General features: G+C 46.2%; 1 protein-coding gene across 2 annotated transcripts in view; it reads right to left on the minus strand.

The window, feature by feature from the left end:
* Positions 1 to 659: 659 nt before the first annotated feature.
* Positions 660 to 19,321, minus strand: part of DCTN2 (dynactin subunit 2) — a 47,775-nt gene continuing 29,113 nt past the window's right edge. The window contains exons 3-15 of one of the 2 annotated variants that reach the window (XM_088662838.1): positions 12,906 to 13,002; positions 11,999 to 12,060; positions 10,461 to 10,559; positions 10,017 to 10,177; positions 8,387 to 8,540; positions 6,552 to 6,617; positions 5,788 to 5,826; positions 5,253 to 5,366; positions 4,212 to 4,289; positions 4,035 to 4,106; positions 2,732 to 2,834; positions 1,968 to 2,059; positions 660 to 1,193 (exon numbers count right to left, since the gene is read on the minus strand). In XM_088662838.1, coding sequence (XP_088518964.1) covers positions 1,107 to 1,193; positions 1,968 to 2,059; positions 2,732 to 2,834; positions 4,035 to 4,106; positions 4,212 to 4,289; positions 5,253 to 5,366; positions 5,788 to 5,826; positions 6,552 to 6,617; positions 8,387 to 8,540; positions 10,017 to 10,177; positions 10,461 to 10,559; positions 11,999 to 12,060; positions 12,906 to 13,002 — 1,224 coding nt within the window. In that variant the 3' untranslated portion in view covers positions 660 to 1,106. The remainder of the gene's footprint in view (positions 1,194 to 1,967; positions 2,060 to 2,731; positions 2,835 to 4,034; positions 4,107 to 4,211; positions 4,290 to 5,252; positions 5,367 to 5,787; positions 5,827 to 6,551; positions 6,618 to 8,386; positions 8,541 to 10,016; positions 10,178 to 10,460; positions 10,560 to 11,998; positions 12,061 to 12,905; positions 13,003 to 19,321) is intronic. The other variant, XM_088662839.1, reaches the window with a different exon arrangement.

Here is a 19,321-nt window from a genome sequence, read left to right on the forward strand (position 1 = left end):
CCTCACTGTGGAAGGACGTGTGGATCCAGAATTGGCCTCCACAGTCACTTATGGACTCATTGTTAAAACCGTGTTTATGGAAGACAATCTTATTCGGCTACGAGTGATTGCCAAAGAGAAGAGATCTGTCCTTCATCACTCTCTCAGTATTTGCTGTAATAAAGAACAGCTTTAGCAGTGACCTAGTCAATGTGACTGCTACCCAGCATAGATTATTCTGAGTAAGCAGCAGTGAATGTAATACGTGAAGTGGTGTCACTTCAGTCCTGGGAGTTCAGTGTAGGCTGTGTGCTATTTCACTATAGGAGAGGAGATTGGAAGAGCTTGTGCAGACTTCCCAAGGGTGAAATGGGACAAGAACTTAAGAAGAGCTCTCTGGATCACACCAAAGGGCCATCAAGCCCATTCAGCCCTTTGGGAAGCCCTTTGGGAAGCCTAGAATAAGATCAAGGGAGCAACAGACCTCACCTGATGCTTGTCTCCAAGCACCTCGTACTCATTGCCAAAGTGTCCCTGGACGAGCCAAAAGCCATCGTAGCTAGTAGCCACTGATAACCTTCTCCTTCATGAAGAGCGCAATCTGGAGACTACAGAAAGACAAGACAAGCACATGCAACCTGCTCCACACACACACAAAAAACCCCTCAAGTACAGAGGACTAAGCATAAGTGTTTAATGACCGTAAATAATTATACAATAATACGATCTGCTTCCATGCCAGGCTGAGAGGTAAGATAATCTTTCCAAGTAGAAGGCTCCTTGTTCTGAGCCAAGCAGCAGTGAGTACAACTTCCCAGGTGGATACGCAAAGTTGGTTCCCTCTCTAGCACACCCTCCCTCCAATCTGGAATGCAACACTGCCCTCTGCAGTCAGCATCAATTGCCACAGGGGTGCAAAGCATTGCAAGAGGTTGGGGGGGGGGAGGTTGCACACCTGCCCTCTAACAGAGATAAGCACTCAGTCCACTAGCCCTCATCAAGGCTGAATTCCCACTAAGTGCACACGACAAAAGGTACAGAGGTAGGGAAGGGGCGGAGCAGTTAGTGCTTATTTGGACAGCAGGCAAACCTCAGTGCCCTGCCTTTGTAGACTTTCTTAAGGGGATTCACTTGGCAAGCTTCTGCACCCGTGCATTAATGGTGGCAAAATTGTCCTCCACGGTAGCCAGGTTCTCCTTCATAGTCTTCTGAACCTAGAGGGAGATGGATGGAAAGAACATGGATAGATGCCAGCCATATGGAGGGCTTGCCTGAGCAGCTGAAGGGAACATCTTCCACCATGACTACCTACCAGCATGTGAGTCAGAGCAATGAATCACCTGGCTCTGCTTAGGACACACAAATGCCGCAATATGGTTTTCAAAATAGTCTGCGTACACTTTGGTTTTCAACCTGCTGCCTCTCAGGGTGGCAGTACACTCTATAGCAGTGGTGGGGAAGCTGCAGCCCCTCCTAACTCCCACCAACCCCAGCAAGCATGGCTAAGTGGCCTGGGATGGTGGAAGCAGAAGTCCAACAATGTCTGGAGGGCCCCAGGTCCACCCCCCCCCTTCGCTCTAAAGCAGCAAAGTTGCCATTTTCTAAATGTGTGTATGGCAGGGCAGAGTTTCCAGCAAAGATGTGCTCCCCCAAGCCCACATTCCCAGCATGTTCTCACTTCTGTCCCAGTGACATCTATGCTGGTTTGGTCATGTCCACAGAATGGAGAATGGCAGGATCCTCCAGGACGTGCTCTGTGGGAAGCTGGCTTCAGGCACATTGCACTACAAAGTCTACATCTCATAGTTGTGGTAAAGGGATCTGTGCTATCTTTGGAGTGTGAAGTGGCTGCAGTTTATTCTCAGAAACAGTGGAATATACAGCTGGGTGCTCTCCCCACAACTAGGTGCACTCATGCTATCCATACTGGCCAGCTTGTAGAGACCCGAGTAGTCCCACAGGCAGTTCCCCAAAGCCCCGAACCCCACCTGTGTCAGCAGAGAAGCGTTGTCCTTCAATGAATTAGAAATCATCTGTTGGGTAGTGTCCAAATGAGTCAAGAGCTGCCCAAACTGCATGGCTGTAACAGAGAAGAACCAAAAAGTCAGCTTGGGGACATAAAGGACAACTGGGGCAACGGAGGAGGGAAGATACAATACCAATGAAGAAAGAATGGCAGGCAAAGTTAACAGAATATATAGAAGTGGCAAGACTGACAAACAAAGAGAGATCAGGATAAAAAACTATTTGAGGAAGATTGGAAATGTTTTATGGATTATGTAGAGACATACCGGTAGTATGAACATATTAAGAAGTTAACAGTAACAGAATAATCGGAAGTCATAATGGAATCTGTTGTGTATGAAACCAATTTCTTTTCTTTTTGTAATATGTATTGATCTTGGATTGTTTTTGTCTATGGTTTTTTTGCAAAATAAATTAAGCATAAAAAAGAATAAATTCAGCAGTAAAACATTCTGAGATGTGAAGATGAGGAAAATGAGATATAGGGAGAAATTACAATATGTAGTTGGGGGGGGAGTAATAAAATGCATGATAGAAGGAGGGCAAGGGGAGTCAATATCAATTGTGTATTTCTTTTATTTGAAATGTTATTGTTTCAAGTGTAAAAAAAAAATAGAAAAAAATGGCAATGGCAAAACAAACAAACAAAAATGGGAGGCCCAAATGCCGAGGCTACTCTTCTGCCTTCCCGAGTTAGAGAATAGCCCTGCCTGGCTCAGAGGCTCACCTTGTTCATGCAACTGCCGCACAGCAACCAGGCGCTGCACCACCTCAGGGAGGGAGCTGGCCAGAGGGTTCCAGCGCTGCACAGTCTCATAGAGTTGATGCACCTGTATTGGGGGGGGGGGAGGCAGAAAGCTATCAGAAAGGGGAGGGGGAGTCCAAGTGGGAACCTGGTCTTCCAACTTTAGGCCACTCATCTTTCTCCATCACCATCCCCCCCCCAAACTTCCCATGTGTTCATGAACACATATACATACTGATGACAAAAATGTAATCTAGTTTTGCTCACAATCTCATTGCTTGGCTGGCAAAAGGAGAAGTCTGTCAGCAAAGGGCCAGTGCACAAATAATGTTGCGTTCATCCCTTGATGACTACAGCATCAAATGCTGACTTGCTCAGGTGAATGAGCCAGCAGAGTTCTGAACACCAGACAAAATGTTCACATCATCCAATGCGGTGCTGCGGTCGTGCTCACAAGCTTCTTGTAGGGAGCTGGCTGTTGAATATGAGAACAAGATGCTGGACAAATGGGCCTTTGGCCTGATCCAGCACAGCTCTTAACGTTATGTTCTTATGCTCTATGGTGGAGCTCAGCTGACACAATGAAACAGGCAGACATCACATGTTGAGTCATCAGATGACGTACACACATGTGTGAAAAAAGACATCAGGCTGTGTGGTAAGCCATTCCCAACTGTCACCCCCTTTTCTTTATTCACTATTTTCTGGGGCACAGAAGAGCTGCAGTCTCTAATTTACCAGGGTGTTGTGTTTGTGTGTGAATCACCAAGACACAGCCTGGCAGGGAATCGGAACATCCACAACTGATGTCTCTACCCTTCTTCCTCTTCCAGAGTTGGCAGAAGCCTTATGAACCCACAAGGAAAACAATGCTCTTTGCCACCAGGATCAGGAAATCACACTGACCTGATTGGTAATAGCAGGCGAAAGCTGCACCTTGCTACAACTACAACTACTACTACTTTTATTATTTATACTCCACCCATCAGGCAGTCTTCTAAATGTTATGTACAGTAGTTCTTTGTCTCCTTGACATCTGAAGGGAGGGCGCGGCGCCACTACCAAGAAGGCCCTCTGCCTGGTTCTCTGTAATTTCACTTCCCGCAGTGAGGGAACCAGCAGAAGACCCTCAGAGGAGGACCTCAGTGTCTGGGCTGAGCGATGGGGGTGGAGATGCTCCTTCAGGTATACAGGACCGAGTCAACAAGATGCTGTCTTACAAATACATAAAGTGGAACTGTGGGTTTTATCGTGTGCCCAGTTACAGAGAGAAAACACGTCTGACCTTGCTTTGGGTGTCTGCATCCTCCACCGTGGCCTTGTGCTTGGCAATCTCATTCATTTTCCCCAAGACGCTCTAGGAATGAAGAACTGCCATTAGGAAAGCTAGAGCCTGCCAGAACTTTCAAAATCACTTAGTCCTTTCCACATGCCCTAAATGCTGCGGCTGACGAAGACTCACCTGTAGCCTTGCCTCCACCTGGTCCAGGGTTGCTGTGTCCAAGGAGCTGACTTTGGCCTGCAGGATCTCTACAGTTTGCTATGGATATGATGTGACATGGGGAAAGTGTTTTAGAGGGGGGAAATGCCACATGCCTGTAGGCAAAACTTTAGTTGGCTAACTCAAATCAGTTTGTGAAATTAGTTCCGGCCCTCAGGTTGGCCTTTCCTACCATCGTCTCTTCCTGCCCCATGTAATATTTGTCCCAGCCAGATGCAGTGACACACCGCCCCACCCCCCGAATATCACCAGCTCTTTGAGGTAATACATGGGGATAAGTCTATGCTGCAATTGTACAGGAACAACAACCAACCATCAGTGGAACACAACCTTGGATGGAAAATTCAGCTACTCAAGAATCTTACATTTTTTCCTTAAAGACAGCATATTTCTAGTTTTCACTGTTGTGAATATATGCTTCATACTGCATAAATAATGCAAATTGGAATCTCAGGTACCAAAGGTGTAGATTAAATGGGTTTTCGGTGGTGCTGTGTGGTGTGTGTGTTTGAGACAGAAATTTCAGCAACCTACATAGCTCCTTGGCCTTCTTGATGACTAGCAAAACCAGAATAAATTATATAAAATAGTTTTTAAAGACAAAATTCTGCAAAATATGAGAAATATTTAGTAAATTTGCAAAAATTGTTTAGGTTGCAAAATTTCAGTTTTACTTGGCACAGATTACTGTATTTTTCGGACCATAACACACACCTTTTTTTTTTAGGAGGAAAACAAGAGGGAAGGAGGGAGAGAAAGAAAGAAAGAAAGAGAGACAAGGAAGGAAGGGGTGAAAGAGAGAGAGAGAGAGAGAGAGAGAGAGGAAGAGAGAGGGAAGGAAGGGGCGAGAGAGAGATAGAAAGAGAAAGAGGGAGAAAGAGGAAGGAAGGAAGGAAGGAAGGAAGGAAGGAAGGAAGGAAGGAAGGAAGGAAGGAAGGAAGGAAGGAAGGAAGGAAGCTGGGAGGAGGGGCGGAAGGGGCTCCCTTCCGTTTCTCCTCTCACCTCGCTCGCAGTCACGGAAGCAACCCGAGAGCCGGTTTCCCACTGTGCGTGGCTCTGGCTCTTGTACGGGCTCTGGCTCTTGCATTCGCTCCATAATACGCAGCAACTTTTTCCCTTCCGTTTTAAGAGGGGGAAAGTGCGTTATGGTCCGAAAAATACGGTACCTCAGCTCAGTAGTCAAAGAAAAAGAAAGGGACTTAATCCACAGAGACATAGAACATATTGTCTAGAACATCTTATAGAGGGAGGTGCAAACCTATTTCCCTTAATCCTGACATAGAAGCTATTTTTCTCAACGTTTCAGCATAGTATCTCATTCCCTTCCACCTACAAACAAATGTGCTTTGTTCATGTACACTTGCACACACACACACACACACTTTGCACAGCACTCATCACGCCCAACCTGGCCTCCCAGCAGCTCCAGGATAAAGAGACAATCCTCATGCCCCAATCTTTGAAGCAGACATCCTCTTTAATTCCTTTCCAATCCCAAAAGGCACAGGCCACTTATAAACTTCATCCAACAGCTTACCATAAGACTAGCTCCCTGCAGTCCAACAGACAGAGGATTCTAGAGAGAGAGAGAATGCAGAGTGAGGGGTGGGGGGTGGGGGAGGTTTTGATTAGGACAGTGCTGGCCAGCCTTTGACAAGCATGACACAAGCCAGACTGCAGTGTGAGGCAATGCCACTGCACCACACTCAACAATAGCCATGTAATTCCTGCACTCTGGGCTGGAGCTGCTTCTAGTCCAGCAGTCTGACTCTATGGCATGGCCAGGGCATTCTGCTCTTGCCCAGGAGCGCTACAAACTCAGCTGCCTATGCCACTTGTGGATTTTCAGCCACTGGCTGGCCATGTACAATTTAATTCATTCAGGCCCTGTAACCAGCTCCAGGCATTACACCTCCTAGACAATTTTACAGCACGCATATAGGGCCAAAGTAGATGCTGTCCTAAATGCATCACTGGAGAAAATCTCAGTAGCAGCTAACAAATGAGGCCATGAGTTCATCAAAAAATCTAGCCTGCTGTTACACCTGTTCCCATTACCCCTTAAGGAGCCTGTCAAGTCAGGCATTGGTCTATCTACCTCAATAGTGTCTACACTGACTGGCAGCAGCCCTCCAGGACTTCAGACCAAAGTATCTCTCAGGCCTACCTGGGGATACTGGGTATTGAACTGGGACCTTCTGCATGCAAAGCAGATGCTCTATCCCTGAGCTACGGCCTCTTCCCCCTTGCCCCCAAAACATTCTCTATGGACCCAGGACTTCCACTGCCTTCATGCCTCACCTGGACATCCTGCTCACAGCGAACTGTTGCTTCCAGCTCAGCCAACCGCTTCTCCAATTCCGCAATCTGGAAAGACCAGAGGGAGCAAATGAAGATGCTTCGCAATCCTCTCCCTCCTGAGAAGCATAGAATCATAGAGTTGGAAGAGACCACAAGGGCCATCCAGTCCAACCCCCTGCCAAGCAGGAAACACCATCAAAGCATTCCTGACAGATGGCTGTCAAGCCTCTGCTTAAAGACCTCCAAAAAAGGAGAGTCCACCACACTTCTGGGCAGCAAATTCCACGGTTGAACAGCTCTTACTGTCAGGAAGTTCTTCCTAATGTTTAGGTGGAATCTTCTTTCTTGTAGCTTGAATCCATTGCTCCGTGTCCGCTTCTCTGGCGCAGCAGAAAACAACCTTTCACCCTCCTCTATATGACATCGTTTTATATATTTGAAGATGGCTATCATATCACCCCTTAACCTTCTCTTCTCCAGGCTAAACATACCCAGCTCCCTAAGCCGTTCCTCATAAGGCATCGTTTCCAGGCCTTTGACCATTCTGGTTGCCCTCCTCTGGACACTTTCCAACTTGTCAATATCCTTCTTGGACTGTGGTGCCCAGAACTGGACACAGTACTCCAGGTGAGGTCTGACCACAGCGGAATACAGTGGTACTATTACTTCCCTTGATCTAGATCAGGCATTCCCAAACTTTGGCCCTCCAGATGTTTTGGACTACAATTCCCATCATCCCTGACCACTGGTCCTGTTAGCTAGGGATCATGGGAGTTGTAGGCCAAAACATCTGGAGAGCCGCAGTTTGGGGATGCCTGATCTATATGTTATCCCCCTGCTGAAAAGGTTTTCTGACCCCTGGCCTAGGTGGACGGCCAAAAAGGAGGGTATGATTAATGACACCCTTTCCCACCACCACTTCAACCTGAAGCTGGAACCTACAGCCAGATCTTTCTTTTCCACAGTCCCAACAGGGTTCCAGTCCACATTCTGGGGAACCCTGACCCTGGACTGTATAGAATATTACCAGAAGACATTATCACTGTTTCCCACTCCTGCCTTCCTAAGCTTTCATGACTGTAGAATAAGTAAGTCAATAACCCCATTAACTCTAAAGCACTCAGAATGAAGTCACAGAGACTGCTGGGTGATGCAGATGTTAAAGGATGACTGAGAAAGTGCGGGGAAAGCAAAGGAGACAAAATAAGTAAGGTTCATTACTCTGTGATGCTCTATTCGGCTATGGGGTGAGAAAGGCTCAAACTTTGTGTGTGGTGGGGAGGGAAGGAGAAGATTCACAAAAATTATTTATGCTTCAAGATCTCCACGAGCCCTGTATATAGGGACAGGGAAGCAGCTTAGGAAAAAGGCTCTGCATTCTGGAAATTCCTTTCTTCAATATAAAATACATTAGCTTCATACAGACACACAAGCCAAGTTGATGTATATCCTGAGTCCCAGGGGAAGGGAACTATTCCTAGACATTACTGAGACCCTGATGCTCCCAGTCTCCAGCAGCATCCTAGCTCTCTTCAAGTGAAGACACATATGGACACAAAAATGCTCTGGAGCTTTGGGTCCTTGTGATGTCACAAGTACTAACCAACCAGCGCTGTGCACAATAGGCTTTCCCCTACTCAAATCAAACACCCCATAAAGCAACAGAATGCTCTCCTGCCCCCAGAGCTGAGCTTGGAGAGAAAAAGGCACAGTTGAATTGCATACAATGAGGGCGCTGCTAAAGCACCTGTCTGCTGTACAAATCAGCTCACCAGCCTAGCTATTTCCTTATAAGTCCCAGAGGGATCTCAAAGATCAAATACTCCTGTTCTTACCTTGGCAGCCTGAGAGAATTTGTCCTGCTCAGGCCGGGAGTGCAGTTCATAAGTCACCATGTTTCCTGGGCCAGCCGTAGTTTTCGCTGGGCTCTTCCCACTTGCAGGGGGCACTTTAGTACTCTTGGCTGTTTCCAGTTGAATGAGCAAACGCCTGACAAGTTGAAGAGGCCACAAATGTTTAGAGGGTACATGGCTTAGGTCCCCACTGACTACACTGGCTATAAAAGCTACCATCTGCTGCAATGGGTTTTGGATCAGAGACTGGAATAATCAGGGGCATGAGCATAATTAGAAGAGATGGAGAAACTTTTCTCCTCTGTATGTTTGCAGCCAATGTCAGTTGGGAAATGGTCCGTGTTTAGAAATTTACTTTGAACATGGTACACAGCAACTGGGCAACTGATCAAATCTAAAATGGTTGTAATCAACTTTTTCAGATGACCATCCCTAGAAAGCACATATATTTCTGCACATAGCTCTTCAGGCATGCTAAAATTAGTATGTTAACCATTTTCCCTGCTTATATTTTTTTCTTAAAATCTAAATAATGGAAAGGGAAAGGTATGCTATTGTGCTGCTATGTATTTAAATATTTACAAGCATTCCAATAAAAATAATTTCCAGGCAAATATTTGAAAATAGCATTTAAATCACACTAAATGCACTTTATTGATTTCCTTCCCTGCGGGAAATTTATACAGACTGCAAAACTAACAAAACTAAAAAAGATGTTTTACTAAAAGAAAAGTCAAAAAAGCACACTGCTTCTGATCCCCATCAGTTTAGAACCAGTGGGAAATTCTCCAGACAATTTCCCCCAGTTCACACCAAAAAAAAAATCACAATTCTCTTTGATGGTCTGCATTATGCAAGTTTATCTATGGGTATAATCTACTCCCTTAAAGCAAGGATGGGTTGCCTTGTGGTTCTTGTGGGACTCCAGCAGCCCCAGTCAGCCTGGTCAATGGTTAGGTCATGATGGGCCAACTCAACTCTCCACTCCTGCCTTAAGGGGATGAGCTGATGGCTCCATGGCCCCATCCAGTCCTATGATCCCATCACAATCTCAGCACTCCTGCTTGACCAGAAGTTGACACTCTTGGCCTTGCATGACCTACTCTGAGGTGCAGAGCAGTGTTAAAAAACTGAGATATGAAAGCCAGGAGCTAAATGGCTTATTAAACCTACCAGTAGGTTATGGGCACAGCAACGGAATGTCTAAGTACGCTTTTTTATAAGAATACTAAGCTGAAAATGAATGAACTGCAGCTAAAACATTATGTCCACTTTTCACATGGTCTAGTCCTTCCCCTGCTCACCCCCCTAATATTCTTAAGAGGGGATCTCTTCTCCAGTCAGACAATAGCTGGAAGTGGGGAGGCAAAAAATATCCCCCTTTCCTTCCACTCTGCAGTTTTAATCTGAAATATTAGGCACAGTACTGTGCCCAGAGCTCAGACACTGCTCACACTAATTAAATTCCCTGTTGCAAAATACGCCTAAGAACAATGGGAATTTCGAACCCTGGTGCAGAGGGCAGGTTCAGATGGACTCTTATGAAGACATGTTTTTCCAGGGCTAAGCAGTTTGTGGGACTAAGCCCTGGGAAACTGCAATGCTGACTTACTTGGCTAGAGCACCATCAGGATCTGTCAAGTTGATGGCTGCATCTGGCCCCAGCAGTTTCTCCAGGTGGGTAGAGACGAGTTGTTGTTTCAGGCTGGCCACCTGCTTAGCAAGGGCAACTGATGTCAGTTTCTCCTCGGCAGCTGACTCCTTCACGGTGCTCTGTGGAAGAAGGGATAGCAGCATTGAAAGCCTGGCATTCAGTAACTGTTTGGGGCACGGTCCTCTCTGACCCTGGGCACCTCCCCCTTGTACTGATACTAACCACAGCAGTAAAGCACATAGGCTCAAGGCAAGGACAATTTATTGGATAACAAAGGCCTTCATTTTGCATTTGGGCCCGAGGACTAGACCAAGAAGATGGGTGGGTCCAAATCAACAGGGCCCACAGAGGAGCTGCAAGGGGGCCAGAAGGAAACAAGAACAGAGACCACCTTGATCTTACCTTGATTGTCTCTACTTCAGCAGTCAGCTCCTGAACTTCATGCAGCAGACGCTGGTATTTCTGCTGGGGAGTCTCCTTCACACCAAGGCCTTCCCCTAGCTTAAAAGTAAAGTAAGATTCTCGGGTCAACAGCAACACCAGAATTTTGGGGGGTTCTAGAGTAGCTAGCACAATTCCATCTCACCCCCATCTCCTGTTCCAAGGCTGGCTCTAGGAAGATCACTTCAGGGGTGGGATTTACTCCCTACAGTTTTATTTATTTGTTGTTTAGTCGTTTAGTCGTGTCCGACTCTTCGTGACCCCATGGACCATAGCACGCCAGGCACTCCTGTCTTGCACTGCCTCCCGCAATTTGGTCAAACTCATGTTCGTAGCTTCGAGAACACTGTCCAACCATCTTGTCCTCTGTCGTCCCCTTCTCCTAGTGCCCTCAATCTTTCCCAACATCAGGGTCTTTTCCAAGGATTCTTCTCTTCTCATGAGGTGGCCAAAGTATTGGAGCCTCAGCTTCACGATCTGTCCTTCCAGGGAGCACTCAGGGCTGATTTCCTTAAGAATGGATAGGTTTGATCTTCTTGCAGTCCATGGGACTCTCAAGAGTCTCCTCCAGCACCATAATTCAAAAGCATCAATTCTTCGGCGATCAGCCTTCTTTATGGTCCAGCTCTCACTTCCATACATCACTACTGGGAAAACCATAGCTTTAACTATACGGACCTTTGTAGGCAAGGTGATGTCTCTGCTTTTTAAGATGCTGTCTAGGTTTGTCATTGCTTTTCTCCCAAGAAGCAGTTTTATTTATAGATGGGCCATTCTCAATTCTTTCTGTGAGAGAGTTCTTTTTTGTGTATATATAGAGTCTAGTTCAGCAATGAGAAGTCTTTTTCAACCTGAGGGTCACCCTCCCATCTGGGCAACTTCCTAGAGGTGACATGTTAGTGGTTGATGAGGCCAGAGGCAGAACTGGGCAGGGCAATTAATGGAAAGTTCAAGAATGCCATGAATTCCTGCTCCTGTGGAGCCCATGCCACAAGCTGGTCGTCCATGGCAATGGCTAACCTGAGGAAAGCTGGTGGATGGGTGGTCTTGCCTCCTAGCAGATTTGGACTACAAGCCTATCCTAGCCCTGGGCCCTTAGGAAAATAGGTAGTGGATGCAGAGGAAACTGGAGCCGTATTTAAGGCTCAGTCTGGGCTTGTTGAAGCAATATCCAAACCTGCCATGTGTAACTTCCATCCCAGGCTCCAGTTGGAGCTACTGAGAGTTTTCCCTGCCTTGCTTGTTGGTGAACCTTGACCTTGCTTATATGAACTGACCCCTCTATCTGAACTTGCCTTGCTGGATCCTGGGCCTTGGCTAGACTTGACTCTTCTTGGATTCTGAACTAATACTGGTGCCACATGATCTCCTGCCCTGACTGTGTGCCAAGCACATGCCTCTACTTAAGTCTACGATCTCATTCTCCAGCTGAGATCCCTGCTTGGTACAGAGCAAAAGTTTCCCTTTCAGTCTACAGTTCATCTGAGTTAGTTACTTACCATTTCATAGTCTCCAGACTCATAGCCAGTTCTCTTGGTTTTGCTAATACGATCAGAGAAATCTAGAAATCAAAAGACAAAAAATCTTTCTGTACATTTAGACTGAACAGCCTCAAGTTTCATATGTTTTCCATTAAAATTAAGTTACAGGATTCACAATTAGAGCTATCAGTTCTTTAATCAGCAGCTCATATTTGTAGAATGGCCTTTTGCCTTTTCTACCAACTTCTCACAGACTTCATACCAGGGCTGAGACAGGCCTGGCTGCACAAGTGTGCCTTCAAGTTTTAGGAAGACTATAAGAAGCTTTCTTATACCAAGCTAGGCCTGGCCTAGTATTGTCTACACTGTTTGGTAGTGGCTCTCTGGGTTTTCAGACATGGGACACCACCAGCCTTACCCAGAGATGTCAGGAATTTAATCTGGGACCTTCTGCATGGAAAGCAAGGGCTTGGCTACTGAGCTTGATGCTGGCATCCATCATCTGTAAGGACCAGTGTTCAAAACTGCAAAAGAAACCCTGTTGCTTCCTCTGGTTGAGAACGAACCTGAAGCTCTCCATCCAAGGGCACGCTAACATTTTGTACGTCCAACACACACACACACACACACAACAACAACAACAACGGAAAGAAAGTCATGCATGTATTGTGCTGCATCTCACATCTGCAGGCAAAGAGACAAATTACTGGCAGACATAAGCTAAACTAGGAGTAAGTTATTTGAAATGTTCAGCATGTATATAACCTTATTATTGTAAATTATTAAGGCATTTTAAAGAAGAATCCTTGGGTTCTTTGAAGATTGCTTTGAATGCTTTTCTTTGGTACATTTTCTAGTCCGGATCTACTGCTCCCCCACCACCCTGGACACATACTCAAGAAAGGGCCTATGGAGAAACACTTACCTAGTCCTTTAGTGCCCACTCGCTTGTCCTTAAATTTGTCATAAGCCGCATTGGGGTTGACTATGATATGTTCCACACTGGTGCTAGTTAGCTCCTCCTGTGGAGAGAGAAAAACAAACAAATATCAGAGCACACAGCCTTATTTTTCTCCACCTCCCCAAACCACCCTCCCAACCGCAATCAACAGATTCCAAGCAATCTTCACAAGGGCCAAGCAGAACAGAAGAGATGCTCTGTTAGCGAACCTGACACTCTTGGTAGCCCCAGCAGGCATAATGTTGAAGCACTACTGCAGTGCTTAGTCCATAGAAACCACTAATGGTGCTGAGAAGCAAGGAGAGCTATTCCCCCCACTGGCTGGAAAGGAGTAACTTGGGTCAAACAGGAACTTCTCTCCCCTTAGGTCAGATTTGAACTACAATGGTACCTTGATTCTCAAACTTAATCCGTTCTTGGAGTCCGTTTGACTCCCGAAACCATTCAAAAACCAAGGTGTGGCTTCCAATTGGCTGCAGGAGCTTCCTGTGCTCAAGCAGAAGCCGCATCAGACGTTTGGCTTCCGAAAAATGTTTGCACACCAGAACACTTACTTCCAGGTCTGCGGCATCCAGGAGCTGATTTGTTCGAGAACTAAGCCGTTCGAGAACCAAGGTACCACTGTAGTCAGTTGGAAAAGGGTTGGTTGTTTCCCCCTATAGCACACGTTTTCCAGCCGTGGGCTGGAGCATTCACATGGACTATTGTCCATGGGCCGGACACGGGTCGCACATGCGCAGAAGCAATTTCTGGAGCTGCCCATGTCCAGAAAGCTGGAAATGGCTTCTGCGCATGTTCACAGCACCGGAAATCACTTCTGTGGCTGCGCAGACGCGATTTCCACTGTCTGTGCAGGCGCCATTTCCGGCGCCACTCAGTGAGTCCCCGTGCCGCGCCGCTTTAGCGCAGTGTGCAGGGGACTTGCTGAGCGGGCGGCTCGGTTCATGGGCGGACCATGGGCTGGATAAACAGCCTTTGTGGGCCGCATGCGGCCCATGGGCCGGACGTTGCCGACCTATGCTTTAGTCCCCTGAAACAAGCTGCTCTGCAATTAATTGTGGTGCACTGCTCCTTACAGTAAGAACCTGTAAGGAATCTTATAAGGATTTTTGCAAGCAGAATTTGGTCTTTAGTGATGGGATTACAATGCCTGTCTTTTTGGGCCCTTCCAGTCCTGCAGACATTCATGGATATGAATAGGGATGGCCGACCAGCAAATGGGCAGACCAGCAAAGAGCATGAGTCGCCAGTGCATCTCATATACATCAGACTGACCACTGGGAGAACAAGATGGCGGACTAGACGGGTGTTTGGCCTGATCCAGCAGGCCTCTTATGTACAAAAAAAACCTGACCAAGAGATACTGGTTTGCATCTTCATTCAGACGCTAAGCTCTTTCAAGTATTGGCTTTGAACATGCCTTGGGCTCCAAACATGGGTTGGAACACCCTACAGCAGTCCTCACCAACCTGGTGCCCTACAGATGTTTGGGGTTACAACACCCATCAGTCCCAGCCAGCACAAAGGCTGCTCTAGGGAAGCCAAGAGAACTACCACTGTTTCACTTTGGCTCCGTCCACACAGCTGTCTAGCAAAGCCTGTTTTGGCTCCTGGGTTGTTCTGAAACATGGAGCAAAGAAGATGAGTACTGTTTGAGATAGGGTGGGGTGAGGCAGCACTTCTGCTTCTGAACTGTTCATTCTTGTGAACTTTTGATCAAAGGAGTGAACACACATGAGCCACTTAAAAAAGAGAAGATGTAGACCGCCTAGACCCAGGAAAACTCAGCCATGTGACTCTCTGGTTCTGAGCATGGAGGTCTGCAAAACACAATGCAAAGCTGCTGGGTTCTCTCTGTAGGTGAAAGACCTTGTGGGATTGCCTGTAGAGAACTACATCTGCCTTCTTCACCCTTAATAGCCAAGGACAACATAGTATGCTAAAATCAAGTACAGGTGGCCACCTCCCTATACGCAAAAACATCCATATAACATTAGGCCAAGGAATGCCCCGAAGGATGGAGACAAGAATTATTGTTATGAAAAGGCTGCTGTTACATGGCCAGGCAGATATTGACCTGGTAAAGTTGAGTGTTCATTTAAAACAGGAGTGGGGAGGGTTAAAAGGGGGTTATATTAATAAGACTAACAAACGATCCGGCCTTTCTGGAGGGATTATGTGACAGTCCCTACCCCTTTTCCAAAATGGGGGGGGGGCAGCAAGGAAGGGGGTGGAATTCAGACAATATCCAAGTATATTTTGTTTTCCAATAACAGGTCTCACAGCTCCCTGGGTGAAGTGGCTCTCAAATGCCAGCCAAAGCAGCATTTCCTTTTTCTTCCTGTGAAGGAGATGTGTGAGAGCCAATTCCAGCAATCAACATGCAGGAAATCAGAAAACTGGTTCAAATAAGAAATTAATTAAAGTGCAGGGAGGAGGAGAAGGCTGTTTAATTACCCACATAATTTCCATTACATTTAATTGCATTAGATTTCCCACTCCATGTGAAAAAGTGACATGCAGGTTCCAGAGGTATGCAGGATTACAAGAGAGCAGCGCTTTGCAGAACATTCACATGCCTGACCTAGGCTGCTGCAAATGTAACCAACCCAGGGGTGATAAAAAATACAGGTTTATTAGTCACAATAGCTTAATATTGCCTGCGGTATCAGAGAGGTTGTCTGCCTCTCAATACCAGCAGCTGAGGACCCTGAATGGGGTGTGTGTGTGTGTGCTCAGGCCTAGCTTGTTGGCTTATATACAGTCATACCTCGGGTTGCATATGCTGCGAGTTGCGTACTCGGCGGACCTGGAAATGTTTACTTCCGGGTTCCGCAGCGCGCGGATGCGCGGAAGCGTTCTGCGTGCTTCACGCATGTGCAAAAGCGCTCTATTGGCACTTTGTGCAAGTGCTAAAGCTCTGCTTGGGTTGAATTCTTTTCGGGGTGCGAACGGCACCCTGGAACGGATTGGGTTCTCAACCCGAGGTACCACTGTATACATATGCATACACATATAACATACACTGCCCTTCACCCAAGGATCACAGGGCGGTTTACAATATAAAAACACAAAATACATAACATAATAATAAACCAAACAATAATTACTCCCCTGCCCAGTTTAAAGGGCAAAAGATTGTTTAATTAGCTAAAGTCCTGGAAGAAGAGGAATGTTTCCACCTGGCAGCTAAAGATATGTAATGAAGGTCCCAGGTCCCAGGGGAGAGCATTCCACAAGCAGGGAGTGATAACAGAAAAGGCCCTGTTCTCATGCTGCCACACCCTGGACTTCTTGTGGATTGGACACACAAATAAGGGCCTCAGGTGACGATTGCAGGGCTTGGGTCAGTTCATGTGGGGAGAGGCAGCCCTTGATGTATCACAGGCCCTATGGAAAATAGGATAGTGGACTAGATGGGCCTCTGGCCTGGCCCAGCAGGGGCTCTTCTTTTGTTCTTACACCTGAGATGGTTCCACTGAAAATATTTTAAGGCTCTGTGTCCTGCCACAACCTCTCCTAAACCAAAGGAGTTCTGCAAAGGAGCAAGCTGTGCATAGCGGAAACACCAGGTGGGGCTAGGTTTACATGGTGGCTTTGCTATTTCAGAGCTTCCAATCAACATTGACAATGGTTTTCTGCAGTGCTTGCAACTCAGGCTGTGACAGAATGCAAGAGGGTTACTTGCCAAAAGGCACAGGGGTTTTTAAGGAGAACCAAGAGCTATCCAAACTAGAAGCAGCTTGAGGACAAACAGACCTGAGGCCTGGTGTCCTGATGGAAGCAGAACAGGTCAGAACTTAGCTCCCAAACACCCAGCGACTTGCTCCAAGAGGGGTGAGCAAGGGAACAAGACAGCCATGTGTACATTAGGACGGCTAGCCACTGCCCTGCTAAGGTGTGGCAAAGTGCCATGAATCAATGAGGTGTCTCTCCATTGTTGTGGCTGTTGAGAATCAGAGGCAGCTTTGTGCCATATCTGAGATGAGTCCTCAGCAACAGTCTCCCACACCAGTTGAGGCAGTTGTTGAGTTATTGTATTTTTGTTTTTTGTTTACAAAAATGCCAAAATAGCCATGATTTTTTTGATTGACTTGCTGCCTTTCGGAAATCCCCCCCCCCCCCGACATCAATTCCGCCTTTGAAATGCTGGTAATGTCAGCCCTACCCTAGAAAAGAAGGTCCCTTCTCACTTAAGGGAAGCACCATTCTGCATCTGAGCTAGAGAGAGCTCTGCTATTAACTACAAGTCAGCCTCTCCTCTTGCTAAGTGCTAGAGAGGGGCAGGCATTCTGCCAGTGCTCTTGGAAGCAGCACGGTGGCTGTAATGGGCTCTGATGGGAAATCTATGGCTGCATCAAGGCCAGAGTCTTTTTGAAGAGCTACTGCAAGTGCTTCACCTTCCTGCTCCTTTGGTCCTGCACATTAAAGACGCTGGAAGAGGCTGTTCTCAAAACAACAATGGCAAAAAATAGCTGCATCAGATTAAAGTGGCTATGAAATCACAGCCCAGGAGGCAATTGTTACAAGCAAACAAATATATGTGCTCCACCAGGCAGGTGTTATCTCTACATGACCTTTAAAGGACGCCTTGAGATCACGGCATCCAAAGACTTCTCACCAGCATCTACTGTGTTGAACACCTTCATTAAAAACAAGGTGCAGATAAAGCCTGATGATCCTATCCGGCCGTTTGGGACTTGCACCCCACCCCACCTTACTCTGTGGAAATGAATATACTATCATCTGTATTGACAAGTGGGAGTTTGGAAATTTCTCATCACAGGAGGTTACTTTTACTTTATCTTTAAATCTTATAGAAAACTGTTTTAAAATGGCAACTCAGTGGAAAATTCACAAACTATTAAATAATTAATGGCAAATGTTGGATATTGATGTTAGAGGTGACCTTGGTCCCCTTGCTGTGATGGTGTGCAAAGGCAAACAAATACTGGAATATTGCTATCCACAACAATGAACTGTCGCCCACCTACAGATTACCTATAAATCATTTCATGGACCATTGAACAATACAATATGAACACTCAAAATACAGTACCGTATTTTTCCATGTATAAGACGACCCCTATTTTGTTGAACCCAAAATTAAGAAATCAATATTTTGAACATCAAACAGAACAACTTTGATATTTTATTAAATATTCAAAGCACCAGTATATTTAGTACCATATCTTTAAACATCAAACAGAACAACTTTTTTTTTCATTTAGAGTGCCTGGGAGTGCTCTTGCTCTGCCTAACCTGACTTGCCGCAGCAGTCCGCATTGGTTGGTGGAAGTGGTCAGTGAAATGAATGGCAATTCCGGCAGATTCTTCACAGCACTTGGAGTGGATTTCTTTAATTTGGCAAAATGTCCAGGGTTTTTTGTACTGAGTGGGTGCGTTCCCTTTGAATGGAAACTGGGAGTGGAGTGTGCTGGGCGAGAGCTGAAGTGTGTGTTTCTGTGTGTGTGCGGGATACGAAGGGAGGCTGGAGGAACTGGGAGCAGCAGCAGCGGCAATGGCAACACGTCAAGCTCATGATGCCCGGCAGCTGGCTGCCTCTTAGAGAATGGCACACAAAGCTACTGCTCCTTTGGTCCCAGAGGAGAGCATCTATCTCCCTTCACCCATGATGTTAAGGGTGCCCCCAAACAATTTTAAGTGGACACCTTCAAATGTGAAGTGTGGATACAGCAAACATGCACACCATATTTCCACTCTCATCCAGAATCTGCAATTGGGTATGGCACTCTATTGTGCATAGAAACTCTGTGGTAAAACCAGTATTGCCTCTGCAAATTATGTCAAACAGTCCTATGAAGTGCAGAATTACTAGACTCTGTGTACATGAAAATGCACAACACAGGGTGGGGTGGAGTGTGGATTTGTGAGGGAGCCTATGGCAGCAGTGAATAGTCTTAATAACTATCAGGAATCCTGTGCTATCTGCCTCCCCCCACTTCAGCTATCAGAAAATCCAGTTTCCAATTCCAACACCTTTATTGGCATATATATAGCAATAAAATCATATAAACAATCTATACGAAATATAATTCTGAGACATACAATGAAAAGGGGAGAGGGGAAAGGGATAATGAGTCCTCGGCGGTCACTATTGTGTAGGCCCAACTGCCCCAGATTTTCCTAATTCTGCAACAGGAATAAATTATGCAAATTATACCCTACATAGTGAACTCATTCTCTGAGTGCAGATCCTCTTGGAGCCAAAATGGCACTATTCCCATATAAGGGGGCTTAGGGTGGGGGGCAAAGTTTACAGAAGTGGGAGAAAGGCATTCTTATGGGCTTTTTAAAATGGTTTAATGTCACACACACAAAAATATTTAGAAAAACAGTTCAGTGAGTCCTGAGCATGC

This window comes from Zootoca vivipara, chromosome 2, assembly GCF_965207765.1.
Source record: "Zootoca vivipara chromosome 2, rZooViv2.hap1.1, whole genome shotgun sequence".
Lineage (NCBI taxonomy): Eukaryota > Metazoa > Chordata > Lepidosauria > Squamata > Lacertidae > Zootoca > Zootoca vivipara.